General features: G+C 41.8%; 1 protein-coding gene across 1 annotated transcript in view; it reads right to left on the bottom strand.

Moving 5' to 3' along the window:
• LOC132870536 (NACHT, LRR and PYD domains-containing protein 12-like) overlaps positions 1-21,498 on the bottom strand; it is a 129,924-nt gene extending 108,426 nt beyond the window's left edge. The window contains exons 1-4 of the mRNA XM_060904212.1: positions 21,321-21,498; positions 16,070-16,222; positions 15,045-15,161; positions 8,860-8,976 (exon numbers count right to left, since the gene is read on the bottom strand). Coding sequence (XP_060760195.1) covers positions 8,860-8,976; positions 15,045-15,161; positions 16,070-16,122 — 287 coding nt within the window. The 5' untranslated portion in view covers positions 16,123-16,222; positions 21,321-21,498. The remainder of the gene's footprint in view (positions 1-8,859; positions 8,977-15,044; positions 15,162-16,069; positions 16,223-21,320) is intronic.
• Positions 21,499-21,792: the final 294 nt, after the last annotated feature.

The raw sequence follows: 21,792 nt of genomic DNA, 5'->3' as shown, positions 1-21,792 counted from the left end.
TGAACAATAGCCTTCCATGAACACAGGCTGATATTTGAACAACATATGTGAACTACACACGGCAATAAACAATAAACTCTTTATAGCCTCGATTAGAATCTAGTGAACTTGCTCAGCACTACCGCACGCACGACTCTGACACACACTGTAGCGCAACGTGGGGTACATAGACTCGCTGAAAAACTCCTCGGGTATTTTTCTGAGTTTACTGAAAATCAGAGTAGAAGGAGCCACCCACCCTCTGTCTGGTTTGAAGCGGTTCTGTAGGAGATTGAGCTTTACAGAGTCCGGTGCACATTTTAAGGCATCTGGTTGAAGTTTACCTATGTCTGATAAATCTGATGTCAGTGATAGCGGGCTGACTCGTGGCTCATTAGTAAAGCTATCTGATGGCTCATTTGTCAGCAAGGTGGAGCAACCATCTACTTCTGATCGTAAGGGACATGGGGAGATGTAGGTGTTCTTATATGAAATTCACTGGATGTATGGCTAGTTTCAAACTCAGAGGTAGATGAAGGCAATTCCCTCAAAGGAACTGAGCTAGCATCCAGCTGCAGCGTACTGCTGCTCGGTTGCGGAGGAGTGGAAGCTGCCGGTGCCATGTTACTAGCTGATACTGGAGAGGACTGGCAAGCAGATGACACCCCTGGATCACTGCTTTTGGACTTTTTCGTAAATGTCTGAAACAAGCTCGTTTGTTTCAGGGTTCGTTTACTCATTTTTGACTCGCTTCTCAATAAATTCTCGCACAAGCTCTGACTACTGACGATTGTCTGTCTCTGTTTCTCAAAACTGGAGAGAATCTCAGTGGTGCAAGAAAAGTATATCTGCATTGACCAATGAGCTTTCTTGGTCACGCACACCCCGCCCACTCCTGAAGCACACAAATGCGCCGGCACACACACGTCTCTCTCTCTCTCTCTCTCTCTCTCAAATTATGTTGCAATGCCAAAGCATTCAGGTAACAATTATAATTTAAAAAAAAATATCTCTCTCCCCAAGGTACGCCTAGTGCGGACGGCCATACGCCTGGCGGCGCCACTGATCACAATTGTCTTTCAGATCGGAACGATTGTGTAAGGCCACTATGATCTCAGAAACATCGTTGGTTATAGCCCCGGCCTGTATTAGAGTCCGGCCATTATTTACCTCCTCCGACAGCGAGACCAGCCAATATTAGAGTCCCGGCCAGTAATGGAATACAGGCCAGTATTAGAGGATTTACTGTAAATACAGAGAGCTATTTGCATCATCTACCATGAAAAAGTATAGAAAAGAAAAAATTGCCTTATTGAGAGGCTCAGAAAAATTGCACATTACAGGTAGACTCTGTATATATAATATATACACACATATATACATAACACACATATAGGAGGTGGTGATCGAAAATCACTGATGCTACCACAGAGTCATAAAAAGTCCTACGCAGTGTCCTGCACACACCAAAAGACCAAAAAAAAAATATATATATATATATATATATATATATATATATATATATATATATATATATACACACATACATACACACACACACACACACACACATATATATATACACTAGTGCTGTCAAGCGATTAAAATATTTAATCGCGATTAATGTCGCGACAGTCATAGTTAACTCGCGATTAATCGCAATTTAATCGCACATTTTTGTCACATAAAAAACCATTGTAATTCTCTTATCAGCATAAAAAAGTGAATGGACTTGCTTTGTACCAATGTTTTTTTTTTATTGCAAAGCATAACACATCTTGACACAGCCACCGCAAAGTGAAACCTAAGCCGAGCACCGGCGCGGGGCTAGCAAGAGAACCATGAGTGAAATGATCTACTGTTTGAGTTAGTCTACAACTAAAGAGAGATAGGTTACACAGTGACGGTAGGCTTGACATGCTTGATTATAATATAAAGTACACTCTTATATTAAGTTTAAGTTGTTCGTTGATAAATATTGCATTGAATCTGATCTTTACTGTTTCGGCTCACTTAACACATTTTGTACTTTTACACTTTCTGCCTGTTGATGCGTCGCACTGTCCAATCAGAGGCGGCCAAATTTGCATATTACAGGAAGCATTTCTGGGATAGCATTGAGCTTACAGTTCAGAGGGATCTGGCTTCTTTAGACGCTGTCTTCTTAAAACTGAATAAATATTTAAAAAGAGCCAAATTAGCCAGTCTTTTGAACGGCTCTTTTCAAAGAACGGATCACAAAGATGCGGATCCCATCAAAGAGCCATAAATCCCATCTCTACTAGTGCGCCCTGCCCGCGCTGGTTCTTGGGGGGGGGCAGAGGACTCTGGCTGTGCGGGGCGTGGCATTACAGTCTAGCTGCTATCGGTTTTCTAACCAAAGTCTCTGTTCCAAGTTCCTGGCAGTTTCAAAAGCTTATGAAAAACCTACATCATGCCACAGAGCGTTAATCTCGCGATAAAAAAATTATCGCCGTTAAAATTGAGTCAAATTAACGCGTTAATAACGCGACATTTTTGACAGCACTAATATACACACACACACACACACACACACACACATATATATATATATATATATATGTGTGTGTGTGTGTGTGTGTGTGTGTGTATATATATATATATATATATATATATAAATATAAATAAAAGTATGCAGGGCCGCTGACAGCTTTGGCTGGGCCCGGGACAAAATGCTCTGAATGGGCCCCCCCCGGGCCAACCCACACACACACACACACCTCTCATCTCTTATTTTGTATCCTTTAACCGAATGCCATTAAATGTATTCCGTTACGCCCCAAGCCTGCATGCGACAGCCCCCGCAATGCCTTCCTAATCTCGTGGATAGTCTACTATAATCACGCGATTGGGGTGCTCTTGAAGGAGCAGCGATGGACGGGGGATTTCGGGCAGGGCTGGGGGCAAACATAGTATACTGTGCGTGCGTACTGTCCAGTGTGAAAAGCAGAGAACACACCGCTCGAGAAACGGCGGGATATGATTGTGGGCTAATGTGAATATTCTTAGCTTCAATCAGATATATGAAACAATGTTATTAAGCCGTTGTGGTTATGAAATGATTCAATGCCCTGTGCGTTTGATATGGTGTTCAGTGTGACTTGCTCTCTTGTGTGACTTGCTCTCTTGTGTGACTTGCTCCCTTGTGTGTTATGCCTGATGTCAAGACTCTCGTCTCTGCGAGCCTACCACACAGATTTAATACTTGTCATTTTTAGGGCATACCTAACAATATGTGTTTTCTTTCTCTCTCTCTCCCCCCCCCCCCCCCCAATCTGTCCCTCTGAGTTACATGTTGATCCTGGGATTGAGATGCTGGCCTCTTCTGCCCCTCGGACCTGCTTGGTCCATCCTGGTGCCCTGTGTCTGGTCGGAGTTTTATCGCATCGCTCCTGTGGAGGACGGCCCCATGAGGACAGTTGAGGGTTATAACTGGAGGATGCTCTGGACTCTTACAGTAATGCTTTTATGGCTGAGGACTACAGTTGTCTTGCTAACTTTAGGACTGCAGTTATCATGAACAGTTTTGCACTCAAATGTCCATCAATGAAGAGTTTATAACATCAACGAAACTGTCCTCATGTTAAAACTGTTAATATTATAGTCATGTTGTCTGTTGTTGCCCAAATGAGGATGGGTTCCCTTTTGAGTCTGGTTCCTCTCGAGGTTTCTTCCTCATGTCGTCTGAGGGAGTTTTTCCTTGCCACCGTCGCCACAGGCTTGCTCATTGGGGATAGATTAGGGATAAAATTAGCTCATGTTTTAAGTCGTTCAAATTCTGTAAAGCTGCTTTGCGACAATGTTTATTGTTAAAAGCGCTATACAAATAAACTTGACTTGACTCTCCCCTCGTTTGTAACATGAATTGCGTGCCGCGCGTGCCTTGGTTGGGGTTACTTTACGGGGCTGGAAAAAGTTGGCTGTCTTACCTGGCTCAGCTGCCCCACTGCCTTTGCTAGTACCTGCTGCATCATCCGAATCTTTTTTAAAATATTTATGCAGTGAGCCCCTGAGTCTCTTGGTTTCTTCCTCTCTTTTTCTCTTTTCTTTTCTGTGCTCCTGACTTGTGCATGTTGGCAAATGGCACACACGCTGATTGTCGAAGCGCTGTGATCGAACGATGTCATTTTTTTCCCCTTAATCAAAGAGTCAGACCAAACCATTTTTGCATTAGGGGTGGTAGGGGGTTCTTGACGCCTTTTTCAAAGACAATAAAGGCAAAAGATCTAGAAATCATTTATTGAATGCAAATATAGCACATTTCCCCCCCAAATCAACACATTTTGAAATGAAATAAAATAATCGCAACTTCATGAGAGCCCAGTTCTGGGCCCTCCCTATTCCTGGGCCCGGGACAACATACCCGTTTGTCCCCCCCTGTCGGCGGGCCTGTAAGTATGCATAAAAATAGTTTAAGGCCTATATTATTGCACATAATAATTGCATCGATGAGAGATGGCAGAGGTAGTAGTGGTGAAGTAGTGCAAATATAACAACAACCAGGTTATTGGTGCTACGTTACAAGTTGTGGGTATTATACAGTCTGACAGCAGCCAGTATGAATGACCTGCGGTATCACTCCTTCTTACACCGTGGGTGTAGCAGTCTACTACTAAAAGAGCTGCTTAAAGCCCCCACAGCCTCAAGACTATTATATAGGCCTTAAATAATAATATAGGCCTTAAACTATTTTTTTGGTAGTTACAGTCGCTCCAAGCGTGTTTTGGTATGTTTTTGTACTTTTTTCTGCACTAGTCTCAGTCCTGTCCCTCTCTGAACTTCCACAGCCCCAGCAGACCACAGCGTAGAAAATCACTGATGCTACCACAGAGTCATAAAAAGTCCAAGAGTGGCAGCTAGTTACAGTAGCTCCGAGCGTGTTTATGTGTTTTGGTATGTTTTTGTACTTTTTTCGTGTTTCTTTCTGCACTAGTCTCAGTCGGAAGTGTGCACCTCGGGATGTACTACTCGTGAGACTGTGCATTTGTATTTTAGTCTTTTTCTTTCTGGGGCTAGTTAAATCGGCATCAGCGGACCCTTTCAGCCACGGCTCCATTGTTTACACTCGGGAGCAGCTGTTAGCACTGCGCAACACCAAGGTACTCCCCATGGAAAGACTGGTGATCCCCGCGGAATTAAGGAGAAGGAGAAGGGGATGCAGAGCTGTAATGAAGTGCCGGGAGAAGAAAAGACGGTATAAACCATGCATACCGTCTGTCATTATGGGAAACGTAAGATCTCTCCCTAATAAGATGGATGAGTTAACGGCGCTAACCAGGCTGCAGAGGGAGTACCGGGAGTGTAGCCTTACAGTATGTGCTTCACAGAGACTTGGCTGAATGAACTCTCACCGGACTCACACGTCACTCTGGACGGATTTCGACTCGTGAGAGCGGACAGGAAAGCCAAGGAGAGGGGTAAGAGGAAAGGAGGGCGTATAGCGATGTTTGTGAATGACAGATGGTGTAACCCGGGGCACATCAGGGTAAAGGAGCAGTATTGCAGTAAGAACATTGAACTGTTAGCGGTTAGCATTCGGCCATACTACCTCCTGAGGGAATTCTCGCACGTTATCGCGATAACTGTGTACATCCCCCCAGCGGCCGATGCTGCTGCAGCCTGTGAGCTCTTACACACTACAGTGTCAAAGCTTCAGACATCACACCCCCAGTCCTTGCTACTAATCTCCGGTGACTTTAATCATGCTTCCCTGTCCTCCACTCTCCCAACCTTCACTCAGTATGTGAAATGCCACACCAGAGACAAGAGAACTTTGGATTTAATGTATGTGAACACCAAGGACGCATATAGTTCATCACCCCTCCCCCCGCTGGACCGTTCTGACCACAATCTGGTTCACTTGTCCCCTACATACATACCTATGGTGAATAAACAACCACCCACCAAGAGGTATGTAAGGAGCTGGTCTGAGGAGGCCAGTATGGCACTGAGGGACTGCTTTGACACCACGGACTGGGATGTGTTGTGTGAACCTCACGGGGATGACATTGATGACAACCTGCATCACGGATTACATTAATTTCTGTGTTGAAAACACTGTGCCAGTCAGGAAGGTACGGTGTTTTCCCAACAATAAACCCTGGGTGACCTCTGAACTAAAAGCCCTATTAAACGAGAAGAGGGTTTTTAAATCTGGCAACAAGGAGGAGATGAGGAGAGTGCAGAGGGAGCTGAAGAGGGGGATAAGGAGAGGCAAGGACAGCTACAGGAGGAAGCTGGAGGAGCGCCTCAAGGGGAGCAACACCGGAGAGGTATGGAGAGGCCTGAAAACCATCTCTGGCCACACAAAGGACAGTGGGAGGGGCCCTGTATCTGGGGCCCAGGACTGGGCAAATGAGTTGAATCTCTTTTTCAACAGATTTGATTGTGCCACCCCACCCTCCCCCACTCACCATAGTCCTGACCTGTCTGTGTTATCACTCCACCCCCCCATAATACCTCTGACACCAACAGCTCCCTCCTCACACTACATCACCCCCCTCCGCTCCCTGCCAGACCAATCCACACACTCCACCCCCGACCTCATTCTACAGGACTCACACCTCGGCTACACCCCTCGCCTCTCCATAACAGCTGATCAGGTGTTGAAGGAGCTGAGGAGGATCAAGACAAGGAAAGCTGCTGGCCCTGATGGTATCAACTCCAGACTGCTTAAGGACTGTGCAGATCAGCTCTGTGGGATTCTTCTGTACATTTTCAACCTGAGCCTCAGTCTGTAGAAAGTTCCACTTCTGTGGAAAACATCATGTGTGGTTCCAGTTCCCAAGTCTGCGCACCCCAGGGAGCCCAACCACTTTCGGCCAGTAGCTTTAACGTCTCACCTCATGAAGATCATGGAGAGGATTGTTCTCTCCCACCTCCAACACCTGGTGAACAGCGAGATGGACCCCCTGCAGTTCGCATATCAACCGGGCATTGGTGTGGATGACGCTGTCATTTACCTGCTACACCGGTCACTGTTGCACCTGGAGGGCACTGGGAGCACTGTGAGAATCATGTTCTTTGACTTCTCCAGTGCTTTCAACACAATCCAGCCATCACTGCTTAGGGGGAAGCTGGAGGGAGCTGGTGTCGACTGCCACCTGGCTGCATGGATCATCGACTACCTCATTAACAGACCGCAGTATGTGAGGATCCGCGACTGTGTGTCTGATGTGGTAGTCTGCAGCACAGGGGCTCCACAGGGTACAGTGCTCTCTCCTTTCCTCTTTACACTTTACACATCTGACTTCAGCTACAACACGGACAGCTGCCACCTCCAGAAGTTCTCTGATGATACAGCCATCGTTGGACGTGTGTCAGAGGGGGACGATCTGGAGTACAGAGAGGTCATCACCAACTTTGTCGCCTGGTGCGAACTGAACCACCTGCGCATCAATGCCAGCAAGACAAAGGAGGTGGTGATCAATTTCAGAAGGACGGTTTCCCAAATTGCACCAGTGAACATCCAGGGTTTGGACATTGAGATCGTGGAGGAGTACAAATACCTGGGTGTTCACCTCAACAACAAACTGGACTGGACTAACAACATAGATGTCCTGTACAAGAAGGGCTAAAGTCATCTCCACCTCTTGAGAAGACTGAGGTCTTTTGGTGTGTGCAGGACACTGCTTAGGACTTTTTATGACTCTGTGGTAGCATCAGTGATTTTCTACACTGTGGTCTGCTGGGGCTGTGGAAGTTCAGAGAGGGACAGGAAGAAACTTAATAAACTGGTCAGAAGGGCTGGCTCAGTCTTGGACTGTCCTCTGGACTCCATTGAGGTGGTGGGTGAGAGGAGGATGTTAGCCAAGCTGACCTCAATCATGGATAACCCCTCTCACCCCCTTGTTGCAAGATGACACACAGTTTTTATGCACTTCGGGTGATTCAGGACAGCGATTCAATTCAATCTTGAACTGCAACGTGGTGCCTTTTTTTTAACTTCAACTTGATCCAGCCAAAGATAAACACGAGTAAGTGTGAATATTTCTTATATTTCTGATGAGCAGATCGGTTGATATGCGTGCGCTCTAGTGCAAACACAGGGGACATGGCTGAGCAATTATTCCAGAGTTAAAAGGATTTTCCTCAAAAATAGTTAATTTTACTCTATTTTGAGTTTAGAGAGTAAAATTTGGAGTTGGAGCAAAATTTCAGAGTAACAGTGTAACAGAGCTGATTGTGGCTCTGAACTGAGTAAAATAGTACAAGAGTTAATTTCAAGACACTGAATCGAGTCAAACACCAAAATAAAGTCAAACACCAGATAAATGAAGATGTTGTAAAAGCAGCTTTAGAACTGTGTTGGATCATTAAATCAAAACAGCTGCTAATGTCAGTGTAGCACAGCCTGTAACTGTGACTTTAACTCTGAGAATTATGGGATGTTACCTGTGTACAGGTGAGGAGTCTCTATTTTTAAACTTCAAAGGATGACCCATAGACGCATCACTCTTCATGGAGACACAGCTGGGTTCTGGGGAGTCTGATCTCTTTCTCTGGAGTTCACTGTTCAACATTACAGACAGTCCTTTATAGAAAACATTTACACTGCTTATTACTAATTATTATTGGTTATTTAAATGATTCTGTGAGCCATTACTATCACTGTCACATGCAGATGAATTTACTTCCTTATCCTGTCTGTGACACTGTGAAACACTGACCTGCACAGTTACTAATATTAATTACTCTAAAATGTTTACTGAAGGTACTGCAGCAGCATTTGGACCAAATTAAAGTTTAACAAACTGATAAATATCAAAACTCTGCTCATGATCTGGCCTGGATACAGGAATGTGTAACACGGCCTTTCACTCTGCAGTGACTTTAACTCTGAGAATTATGGGATGTTACCTGTGTACAGGTGAGGAGTCTCTATTTTTAAACTCCAAAGGAGGACCCATCGACCGATCGCTCTTCATGGAGACACAGCTGGGTTCTGGAGAGTCTGATCTCTTTCTCTGGAGTTCACTGTTCAACATTACAGAGGAGGCATGAGACAGAATTTCATCATCTCAAACATCACAATACAAAATACAGGGAGAGACGAATCTCCTGCTCATATCATGCATCACGAGATTTCTGTTGAATATTCTTTATTCAACAGAATAAAGGGCTTCACGGTGGGGGGGGGGCTTCTGTCAGTAAACCCGCTGAGAACAACCAGACTACAAACATGGACTCTGAACTACAACTCCCAAGAAACACAGCACCCTCTGTCACCAGCTTATTGATGACAGCTGTCACTCATCCCACTAATTGCCAGTCACGCTATTTAAGCTCTTCTTTCACTCAGCTCCAGTGCGAAGAATTGTTCTTTGTTTCTCCAGTTCATACCAAGCCTTTCACACTCTGTCTGCCTCGCGTTATTCTGACCTCCGCTTATTCTCTTTGTTTAGGTTTCAGTCTTAGTCCTGCCCCATTACTCTGTTTGCTGATTGACTGACACACGCTTGGTTTCTGACCACGCTTCCTGTCTCACGATTTGGCTTTGCCGACAGTTCACGTCCTGGCCTCCTTTGCACATAAATCCATAAGTGCCTGCACTCTGACACAGGGGAGGCAGAGCCTCACCCATCATGCTCCAATGAACACAGATGACATGAATGTAAAATAATATTTCATAACTCATGATTCTTCTCCTTGACCTGTGTTTTAAATGTCATTGGGCGATTCTATAATTTGGGGTACATTCCATGTCCGCTGATGTTTACTGATGTTACTGACTATTAAAAATCTTTTTTTTCTCTGGAATTTCACATTTTAAGCAGGTATACACATCATGCAATATAACTATAAAAACATTTAACATATTTTTTGATTATTAGTAATTAAAATCTATCATGATATTCTTAGAGTTTTCATTTTTTCCATGTCCGATTTCCTGTTTCACTATTTTGTGTTCAAAATAAAGCATTAAAAAACATCAAAGTCAATAATATTATTTTATAATGTTCTTAAGGGTGTTAAGTAATAGGAGAAAAAAAAATAATTTCATATTACATTTTAACATCTTAATACTTAAAATATTAATTTTACCGCTGTCCGCAAAATTTATGTCAACTAAGTTACTAACAAGACTCCCCCGCTGAAACCCAAAAATGGTTTGCTCCAACACCATGTGACCAGCCCTGTGTGGTGACGCCTTCCTCTCTGGCAGGCATTTTGAATGCATCATGGTGAGTCTCCTCTAATTTTCTTCAATATTTGATCTAAAATTACATATGGTCTGGGAGTATATTAATTAAGCGTCAACTAAGTTACTCATATAATCATGGGTTTTGATGTTTCAATATTTTAATTAACTTACCTGATTAAAAAAGCTGTTAACCTCTTTAAGAAAATGCCATGTGCTTAGCAATGCTACATTAGCTAAGGAAGTTATGAGACAAAACATGGAAATTGTCAACTAAGTTACCTGTCAACTAAGTTACACAGACTGGGTAACTTAGTTGACAGGCAACTCCAGTGCTCTCTGACATCAGTAATTTTCACTACATCATTGTCATTATCAGTCTGCCTATCTCAATGAATACTGTAGTTAATAGAGTGCATCTTACTTTTTCACTATACAAGTTAATTTAGTATTTTAAAATCTATTTGAAATAGGTGTCAGCAGCTGAAAAACAGCGCAAATACAGGGCTCAAAGAGATGCTGATCCAGCAAGAAGGGCAGCATATTTGGAGAAGCAAAGACAGGCATGGCACAGGCTAAGGGCACAGAGAAAGGTGAAAACTGTTGGAATGATGAGTGAGAGAGAGAGAAGAGAAGCAAGAGGGCCTATTGGAGGAAGGCGCAGAAGGAAAGCAGGGAAAGAAAGATGAAACTTCAGTATCGGGGTGTCAGTTGCCCTTGTACCACTAGGCAAAGTTTTGAATGCAGATGTGATGGCACACATGACTTTGCCTTTGATGTTGAACACACAGCAACATTAGTCCCTCAAACACACAAAGCAGCAGCATGTGAAATTCCTTGGGGTCCTGATCTAATTGGAGAATGGTGTGTTGTAAGATACGAAGGGGACATTTACCCTGGGATAATTCAGGACATCATGGAAACCCATGTACAGGTGAAGTGCATGAGTAACATTGGAGTAAACCGTTTCTTCTGGCCACTCAGAGAGGATGTGCTATGGTACCTGTTTGAGGATGTGTTGAGAATGATTCCTCCTCCAAAAGCAGTGAATTCACGCCATGTTGAAATTGACAGAGAAATATGGTCAAGTTTGTAAAAGGTCCTAGTGAGGTTTATATGGAATGTATCGATCAGTTTAATGTTTCATATACTACAGTTGTATTTCATTATATTTCAATGTAATTCTGTTCTATTGTATTAACTGAATACAGTGCAGGGCAGTTCATCGATTGTTATTTGTTGCCCTCTCACTGCTTTTATATGTATGTGAATCAACTTTATCGCCTTTGATTCTGCTTGGCTACATGAATGATTTCTACTGATGATTACTACTGATATTTTACTGTAACTGAGTTACAGTTACATGGTTACTGTTGCTTATTTCCTCATCACTGTTTTATCCATCACCTTGCCTATGAATTTACTTAAATGAGCTTTCATTAAATTTCATACTACCTTAAAATAACATGGTACTGGTTGTTTAATGTGTCCTGTCAACTAAGTTACTTGTGTCAACCACATTACCTCCATCGTCAACTAAGTTACACTTACATTTGTCAAGTTAAAAGAATGAAAATGAGGTCTATAACATAACTTGATTGGTATAGATGTGACCAGTTGTGAACTTTGGCAGCCTTTTCTTTAAATTGTGAAAATGACTGGTATGGCATTTTTGTAAATGAAAAAATCATGGTCCTAATAACAGTTTTAGTCGAATTACTTACATACTGGGGGAAACTTTAATGAATAAAATATATATATTTTTTAAATATTGTATATCTGGCAGAAAAGACTAAATATGTCTTCAAATCTAATTTTACTTTAAGTGTAAGATTCCGCCAAATGATTGAAATCATATCAGTTTGTCCGCAACTTAGTTGACAAGCTCGGAAGGAAAAACATTTTATTTCATTAAAAATAGAAAAAATGGTTAATGATTAAGCTTTGCAACAACTGGATATGTTACCCTGAAGGATTATGCTAACTTGTAAGACTGGTTGATTCACTGAAAAGCAATATGTTTTTTTATTTTTTTCTTACGGCGAAATGTACCCCAAATTATAGAATCACTCCATTTCTGGATGATTCACATTGTTTTTGTCAAAATTGCTGACTGGCGGAACACAGCAGCAAGTACACGCAAGGTACAGAGAGGTGCGGCGGCGGTGAGCTCTGCCTCTCCTCTGATTGCGCGATCCTATTGAAACCGAGCTGAGCGCAGGTAATAAGCGCATGCCTGTTAACATTTCTGTGAATATCACTAATATAATGTTCGTACACCCCTTCTTTGTGCGTCCTCACTTTCTATAGTCGAGGTAACTTATTTCACAGATGTGCAAAAGACATTGAGGCTTGTTGCACTCGACATAAAACTGCAATGAAAAAGTACGAGGCGAGGCAGCTATTACCTCTGCTGCACTGAGGAGGGCGTGCGCGAGCCCAAGTAACGATGACGCTCCCTCTCCTCCTACTGTTGGCTAGCTCGAGCAAAATTTGACAGTCACACAAATACAAATATATGACAGTTACAACTTTTTAGTCCTCTGCCTTCATTTATTTTAAATGTCCCTGCACCATATGGGCACCAAAAATGGAACATACAATATCTAACCTTCAGAATTTCTCAAAATTGGACTTTCAAACTACAACCCCAATTCCAAAAAAGTTGGGATGCTGTGTAAACTGGAAATAAAAACAGAATACCATGATAGCCAAATCTCTGAAACCCTATTTTTCATTGAAAATAGTACAAAGACAACATATCAAACATTGAAACTGAGAAATTTTATTTATTTATTTTTTTTTTTAAATACGTGCTCATTTAGAATTTGATGTCAGCAGCACATTTCAAAAAAATTGGAACGGGGTGTCTTTACCATGGTGTTGCATCACCTCTACTTTTAACAACACTCTAAACATTTGGGAACTGAGGAGACCAATTGCTGGAGTTTTGAAAGAGAAATGTTGTCCCATTCTTGCCTGATATACAATTTCAGTTCGGGGTCTCCTTTGTCGTATTTTGCGCTTCATAATGCACCAAATGTTTTAAATGGGATACAGGTCTGGACTGCAGGCAGGCCAATTTAGCACCTGGACTCTTTTACCATGGAGCCATGCAGTTTTAATATGTGCAGAAAGCAGTTTGGGGTTGTCTTGCTGAAAGAAAGAAAGAAAGAAAGAAAGAAAGAAAGAAAGAAAGAAAGAAAGAAAGAAAGAAAGAAAGAAAGAAAGAAAGAAAGAAAGAAAGAAAGAAAGAAAGAAAGAAAGAAAGAAAGAAAGAAAGAAAGAAAGAAAGAAAGAAAGAAAGAAAGAAAGAAAGAAAGAAAGAAAGAAAGAAAGAAAGAAAGAAAGAAAGAAAGAAAGCAAGCAAGCAAGCAAGCAAGCAAGCAAGCAAGCAAGCCTGCCCTGAAAACTATTTTGTCTGGATGGCTCGTGCAGGGATTGGCCAAAGATGGCTCACACGAAAGAAAATAGTTCCACCACTGATTAAGCAATGTATCTCATGACATCAAAAATTAACCCTTTGGGGTTGAGAGCTTTGCTCGCAATGTCCGTCAGGTTTAGAATGAGTAGGTCATGTATTTAGATAAATATTTGAGAGTTTTTATCAAACAAGCATGACAAACATATTGAGAGAAACTTTATACTTTACACTTTCCTCTATGCCCACTGACAAATAATATTATAGTATTTAAATTATCCAGATTAGACGAAACATAAAACTTGTCACCTTCCTCAAACACACCGAAGTCGGAGCGTGGCGCACGTACTTACGCATTCATAAAAGACTGTTTCCATGGTAATGGCATGATAATCACTTTCACTCTTTCCGTTTCGATTGGTTTCTCTTTCATGGTGGGAACGCCCACCGTAAACAGAATAAAATCTGTCAGAGAAAGTTAAAGCAATTTGGAAGTAAAACTTATTGCGAGGGGCGGCACGGTGGTGTAGTGGTTAGCGCTGTCGCCTCACAGCAAGAAGGTCCGGGTTCGAGCCCCGTGGCCGGCGAGGGCCTTTCTGTGCAGAGTTTCCATGTTCTCCCCATGTCCGCGTGGGTTTCCTCCGGGTGCTCCGGTTTCCCCCACAGTCCAAAGACATGCAGGTTAGGTTAACTGGTGACTCTAATGTGACCGTAGGTGTGAATGTGAGTGTGAATGGTTGTCTGTGTCTATGTGTCAGCCCTGTGATGACCTGGCGACTTGTCCAGGGTGTGCCCCGCCTTTCGCCCGTAGTCAGCTGGGATAGGCTCCAGCTCGCCTGCGACCCTGTAGAACAGGATAAAGCGGCTACAGATAATGAGATGAGAACTTATTGCGAGAAGGCACACGGATTTTATGTGCTTCGGATGATTCAGGACAGCAATTCAATTCGTGATTCATTTCATGATTCAGGACAGAGATTCAATTCAATCTTGAACTGCAATGTGGTGCCTTTGTTTGTAATTTTTTTTTTTTACTTCAATTCGATCCAGCCAAAGATAAACACGAGTAAGTGTGAATATTTCTTATATTTCTGATGAGCAGATCGGTTGATATGCGTGCGCTCTAGTGCAAACACAGGGAACATGACTGAGCAATTTTTGCAGAGTTAAAAGTATTTTCCTCAAAAATAGTTACATTTTGCTCTATTTTGAGTTTAGAGAGTAAAATTTGGAGTTGGAGCAAAATTTCAGAATAATTGTGTAACAGAGCTGATTGTGGCTCTGAACTGAGTAAAATAGTACAAGAGTTAATTTCAAGACACTGAATCGAGTCAAACACCAAAATAAAGTCAAACACCAGATAAATGAAGATGTAAAAGCAGCTTTAGAACTGTGTTGGATCATTAAATCAAAACAGCTGCTAATGTCAGTGTAGCACAGCCTGTAACTGTGACTTTAACTCTGAGAATTATGGGATGTTACCTGTGTACAGGTGAGGAGTCTCTATTTTTAAACTCCAAAGGAGGACCCATAGACGCATCACTCTTCATGGAGACACAGCTGGGTTCTGGGGAGTCTGATCTCTTTCTCTGGAGTTCACTGTTCAACATTACAGAGGAGGCATGAGACAGAATTTCATCATCTCAAACATCACAATACAAAATACAGGGAGAGACGAATCTCCTGCTCATATCATGCATCACGAGATTTCTGTTGAATATTCTTTATGAGCTCTACCTCTTCTTACACACTAGGTGGCAGCACCAGAGGTCGAAGCCCACAGAGTTATAGAGGGAAACCTCACTGCCTCAAAGCACGCTGACTTAACAGTCCAGAAAGTGAAGCTGATCAGAAGGAAGTGTTCTGGCACACGGGTCAGACAGCGGGCCCACAGCCTCGTTTCATTCGGCCCGCGTGAACTTGGAAAAAATAATACTGAAACAGCCTGTCGAACACGACTGCTGAACATTTTCACATGATCCAGAACTCACAGCAGATCTGTAGTGGAGCCATCTGAAGGTAGTTACAGTAAACCGCTGTAGATACAGACGTGCACTCCAGTTTCTATCACAGCTGGATTGACTACGGTCTGAAATGCAGGTTAAAATAAACACCTGGATTTGACACAGAATCTGAGTTTAACGCCCCGACTGGAGTGAGACTGCAGTGGTTCGATTTGCTGCCATTACAAATCAAAATAAATGTTTTACACTTTAAAATGTAGTGTTCTGTGTCAACACCGTCTCATCAGTCTGGTCTTGTGAAGCCTGTACTGGGATACGATTCGTATCGTGGCTTTAATGTATCGTCTCATACGACTGCATTTTTAATTTCATCAGAACATAATTTTACTGACAGTGAACAGAATCTGGCATTTTTTCAAGTGGTGACTGTTAACTTTTCATTCTTAGTCTGAATTTTTGTTCAGTTAATCTTTTCATATAAACTCACTACATATTTCAGATCTGAACAGTTAATGACTAAAATATTAGAACATGGCAGTTTACCGCTTTTCTGAGGGTGGGGTCACATTATCTGTGTCCAGATCACAGGTCTCCATTTTTGAATATTAGTGTATGGACACACAGCTCATGGACTCACTGCTGATTCCTGAAGACGCGGATCTCTTGAATTACTCATGAGTTGAATGAATGACGCTCCTAAAAATCAGAAAAAAACAAACAAACATGCTGTTAAAACTGGAGAAAACAATCCCTTCATATCTAATGAACTGCACGTGTGAAAAGATCCAAACTTAGGAATCAGGAGGATTCACAGTAAGAGAAGTTTTAAAGATCATACAGCATTCCTGAATCAGACACAGTCTCAGTGTTTAAGTCTCGGCTGAAAACATATCTGTTTAGTCAAGCCTTGTGTTAATGGTGTTTATGAGGTAAAGGTGTAGATCTAGAGGGTCCTCAGACAGAGTGTTTTGGTAAACTGGGATGTATGGATGCTGTCAGTCCCCACTCGCTTGCTCACTCGAGTTTGTTGACGGTGTAGTGGCTGGCTGCTTTATGTCCCGGGGCTCCCTCATGCCTGTGTTACCTTCTGGCTCTCTCCTTTTAGTTATGTTGTCATAGTTAGTTGCCGGAGTCCCTGCTTGTACTCAGTGCAATATGTATACTGCTCCTACTTATTCAGGTGACATTGGGCATACCTAACAACCTGTGTTTTCTCTCTTCCCCCCCCAAAAAAAAATCTGTCCCTCTGAGTTACATGGAGTCAACAGGAAATCTTTTGGTGGAGAGGGTGGAGACCTCGACTGGCTATCGTAGCCTGCAGGGAATCGGCCGTCAGACATTCTGTCGCATGTCCCAGACCCGGTGAAATGTAACTGAATTGTCTTGGTCAGCCCTAAGGGTCCCATCTGCATCTCATCATTGCTGAGGAGTGTGCTCCCATCACCCAATCAAGCATCCAGCCAGAGCAGGTCATGATATTTTTTAACCATATTAACATGCCATTGTGTATTATGCCTGATGTCAAGACTCTCGTCTCTGCGAGCCTATCACATAGACTTAATACTTGTGTCACTTTTAGGGCATACCTAACAACCAATCTGTCCCTCTGAGTTGCATGTTGGTCCTGAGATTGAGATGCTGACCTCTTCTGCCCCTCGGACCTGCTTGATCCATCCTGGTGCCCTGTGTCTGGTTGGAGTTTTATCGCATCGCTCCTGTGGAGAACGGCCCCATGTGGACAGTTGAAAGTCACACCTGGAGGACGCTCTGGACTCTTACAGTAATGCTTTTATGGCTGAGGACTACAGTTGACTTGCTAACTTTAGGACTGCAGTTGTCATGAACAGTTTTGCACTCAAGTTTCCATCAATGAAGAGTTTATAACATCAACGAAACTGTCTTCATGTTAAAACTGTTAATAGTATAGTCATGCTGTCTGTTGTTGCCCAAATGAGGATGGGTTCCCTTTTGAGTCTGGTTCCTCTCGAGGTTTCTTCCTCATGTCGTCTGAGGGAGTTTTTCCTTGCCACCATCACCACAGGCTTGCTCATTGGGGATAGATTAGGGATAAAATTAGCTCATGTTTTTAGTCGTTCAAATTCTGTAAAGCTGCTTTGCAACAATGTTTATTGTTAAAAGCGCGATACAAATAAACTTGACTTGACAGCAGTGTTATGTCATGTTAGATGCAGAAGACAAGTCTCCGTGTCCATCTACACAGGAGATGAGGTGGACAGTTCAGTAATCAGGGGAGGGAGACCTCTGCTGGAAGGCAGGAGAAACAGTTTGAAGTGGAAGCAGGTCAGCTGTGATGCCTTCACTAAAAAAGCTGAACCAGAAGGTGACGAAAATCATTTGCGGTTGATAGAAAAGCTACTTTAAATCTCATCCTACTTTCTCTTTCCCAGCATTAAATGAGTTTTTACTTTGAATAAATTCTGATCCAGAAGTCAGTCAGTCTGAAGTCAGTTGGACTAAACGGACATGATTTCTGCGAGCCTAAAGTAGAGGAGTGTGATATGACTGTTTTAGACCGTGAACAATCCATGATCTGTTTTTACTGAGGGATCACATGGACCATGATACTGAATATATTTTGTCAGTTGTGCTGAAAATGCTTAGACATGGCACCTTGTTTTATGAACCAGACTTTACTCTGTTCATTAGTCCAGCTCATGGTCTCCCTGAAAGACACAGGAACGAACCAATAAGAACCCAGAGTAAGCAGTTCCTTGGCCTACAGTCCCTCGTTTTGTTTGGGAACGGCGTGGCCAAGAACACAGAGAACCTGGTGCCTAAAAAATTCCACATCAGTGAAATGGAAAATGCTGGAATTTACACAACAGACACGGTGAAAACAACAGGTGTTTGAAAAATATGCAAAAGCAAGAAAGCAGCATAAAGACACTCCTTATGAGAAAACACTGATCACTGATGCCATGACATTGGACACTGCACCTGCACCGACCCATTCAGCAACTTCTAAATATCGCTGATCCTCATTATGACTGACTGAGTCTCAAATATTTTTCTAACATCTCCATTCCTCAGCTGAACACAGAATGACAAGAAAAGTACCATAAAAACACACAATAAAACAAATATCCTGTTTAAAAGTAATTAAATATAAATGTAAACAAACTCAGCTGAAGTGTTCTGGATTTACATATTTATCATAAAGGGGAGGCTGAAACAGATGCAAATGCAGTTTGAAGCTGGAATGAAGAGACTGGCACCCAGATAAAAACTGTTCAAAAACAGGCAAAGGCCAGACGGTCATCAAACATCAACACCGAGGCAGAATCCAAACTCAAGCAGCAGAACCAGAACACAGAAATAAAGGCTTGGTAAGTTCTGGGAGACGCACAAGTGGATGTGGGAATGGAGTCCTTAAATCAAGTTCAAGTTCTTTATTGTCACTGTTAAGGTACAATGAAATTTCTTTTCTGCTGGTCCCAAAGGTGCAAAAAGTTAAGGTGCAAAAGACAAAAAAAAAAAAAAAAACACCACACACACCTGACCGAGCAAGTACCTGAGAGCTAAGAAAGGGGATAAATAAATTCAAAATGAGCATAAATACACTTAACAGAAACGATATGGAAATCAAGCAATATGTACAGGTTGTGGGTTGAATAGAAAAACAACGTATTGCACGTCATATCTCAGACTGTGGAGAGATCAGAGTTCAGCAAGTTTATTGCAGTTGGAAGGAAACTGTTTATAATTCTGTTGGTACGTGTTGATTTGATTGTGAGCCGGGGTGTGTGTGTGTGTGTGTGTGTGTGTTAGAGATCAGAAGTCAGCGTGACGCAGTCCGTGTGTTTGTGGTGTGTTCTGGGAAACAGTTTCTTTTTAATCTGACACATATTTAACAGATAATACTAGAGGTGATGTAGATTTATATTGCATTTTTTATTTGTTATCTTTATTTTCCTTTTAGCAATAATGGTTTACATTTTGCAGTGAAGTGCACTTTATTAAAATGTGTCTGAAAATGTGCTTTGGCCTCAGGTGTCTTATTCTTTTTCAGTGAAGTTATGTTTCCTTTTAAAGATATCGGCATTTTTTCCCTCAGGGTCCACATTTCTGTTCCAAAATGGTCATTTTTTGAAAGTTTAGTTTTCAGATTTGTAGTCAGTGCATGTTGTTTCCACATATCTTAATATTACAGTGTGAAAATTTCACGAGGTATCCTCATCTGATTCAGAAGATATGGCCTGCTGATCAAGACCACCGTTTCAGTGAATTGATGGGGGCTACAGAGATTACACCAGGGTATATTTTTTTCCACAGAATAAAAAAAGAAAGATTTAAAAGGTATAACTAGATATATTTTATTGGAAATATTATGAAATACAATGTGTATGGCAATGAGCACAGAATCAAATCTCTTTTCTAACAAAGAAAAGCCTAACGAAGAATTGGGGGCTACGGAGACTACATTTCTCAATTAAACCACTACTCAGTGCAATTACTTCAAGTCTGTAATGACTAAAGGCAGTTTTATACCTTTACTTCTCATGGTAATTATAAAAACATTATGGGAAATTCTTTAACCCTGATTAAACCCCGAGTTTAGAGAGGGCGACGGAGACTACACCGCTTTTTCCATTATCCCAGTGAACATTTTCAATGAACGCTGAAAGGTGTCGGTGTCTTACAGTCAACACATTTTTTCTGTGCATTATTCCGACATATATAGCGATTGAAACTACCAAAATGGATACCATTAAAAGAATCAGTGATTGAATTTTTGGGTTCCTTTTTGAGAACACTGACCAAAAACATCATTTGGCATAACGACGGACACATTATTAAAGAACTGCAAAATCTTTGGCAGGTGATAAATGACTCCTTTCTATGCATATATTAAATTAAGCAGAGATACGACATTATCATTTCATATCAATCTTATAGCACAAAATGCACTAGAAACGTGGGATTCTGTATGATGTTATATAGATCAGTGTACAGTGGAACAGTATAACATGCCAAAACAGCCCTAAAATGGACCAAAAAGGCATAAAAAAATGAAAGAATCAACATGGAAACAAAATTTAAAAAGTGTTCTCTGTGGTGATCCGATGACACGAATGTAAACATAATGAGTTTAATACAAGAAACTTGACATATTTTTTAAATCCACCTGCACAACATCTTATTTCTCCAAATGTGACCCTGAGTGAAAAAATGCCGTATATTTACATCAATGAGGAAATTAGTTTGCTTGCTCTGGAAAATAGTCTTAAAAACCAACATTAAAACACAAAACCACCCCATGATAATATTGTTGATGATCCAGGCTGGAAAATCTTGATATATTTTTGCCAGATCTCCCAGCCCAAAATTAACCACATTAAATGGCACTTTATTTAGTTTTAATGGTTTGATGATGACTGGAACTTCCCTTCCCCACATTTATAGCAGTGTAAATGACTAATCTGTGTGCAGGTCATTAAAAGTGCTGTAAGATGTCCTCCTCTTATTAGATTCCCTCACTGACTGAAACTCCTCCACTTCAGGAGCTTTTCACACACACTCCATTAAAGTCCCAGTAAACTTTACATCACCACATTATGGGATGAAGGGAAACAAAAATGCGTTCCAGTTAAACTCCCCCAAACTCTCTGAGTGTTTAATAGATGAGAAACTGGAGAGAGAAACTCGAATATAGAACACACAGCCGATAAACAGCAGCTTTACAGGGAAGATGATTTCAGTTCCGCAGTTTTACTGCTGTTTTTACACGAGCTCAGTCAAATACAACCACATTTCTCTCCAACACAGCACTTACTTTTACTCAGCACTCCATGCTGGGCTTCATTCATCTCACCGCTTCTGCCTGGAGTTGCAGTTTTTCTTTAGTTTTATTATTTTCTCCGAACAACAACAAAATGGTCCCGAGGCTGAAGGAGAAACACTTTCACTTCTGTAAAACTGATTCACTCCGAGTGAAGTGTCGCTCGGGAAAAGAATCGACTCTTTGATTCGGCTCTTTGAGATGAATGTAAAAGTGAAAAAGCAAACAGTGAAGTTGAAATGTTTCCTCATTCAGGGAGACTCTAGACGTTTTGCTGTTCTGAAGTGACACTACAAGTCCAGTCCACTTTAATTACCAAGAAACAGAATAAAAGTGCTGTCATTAATGATTGGTTTGGTTTGGCTGTCGCAGCGACAGATCCATGTTCAGCAGCAGCGTCTCATCGGTCTCCTTTGCTGTGGTATATTGAGCTTATGGGCTTACCATAGTTTCATGTGTGTTCATG

This window comes from Neoarius graeffei, chromosome 22, assembly GCF_027579695.1.
Source record: "Neoarius graeffei isolate fNeoGra1 chromosome 22, fNeoGra1.pri, whole genome shotgun sequence".
Lineage (NCBI taxonomy): Eukaryota > Metazoa > Chordata > Actinopteri > Siluriformes > Ariidae > Neoarius > Neoarius graeffei.
Note: the sequence above shows the minus strand (reverse complement) of the source record. Positions and strands in the feature narration are given on the sequence as shown.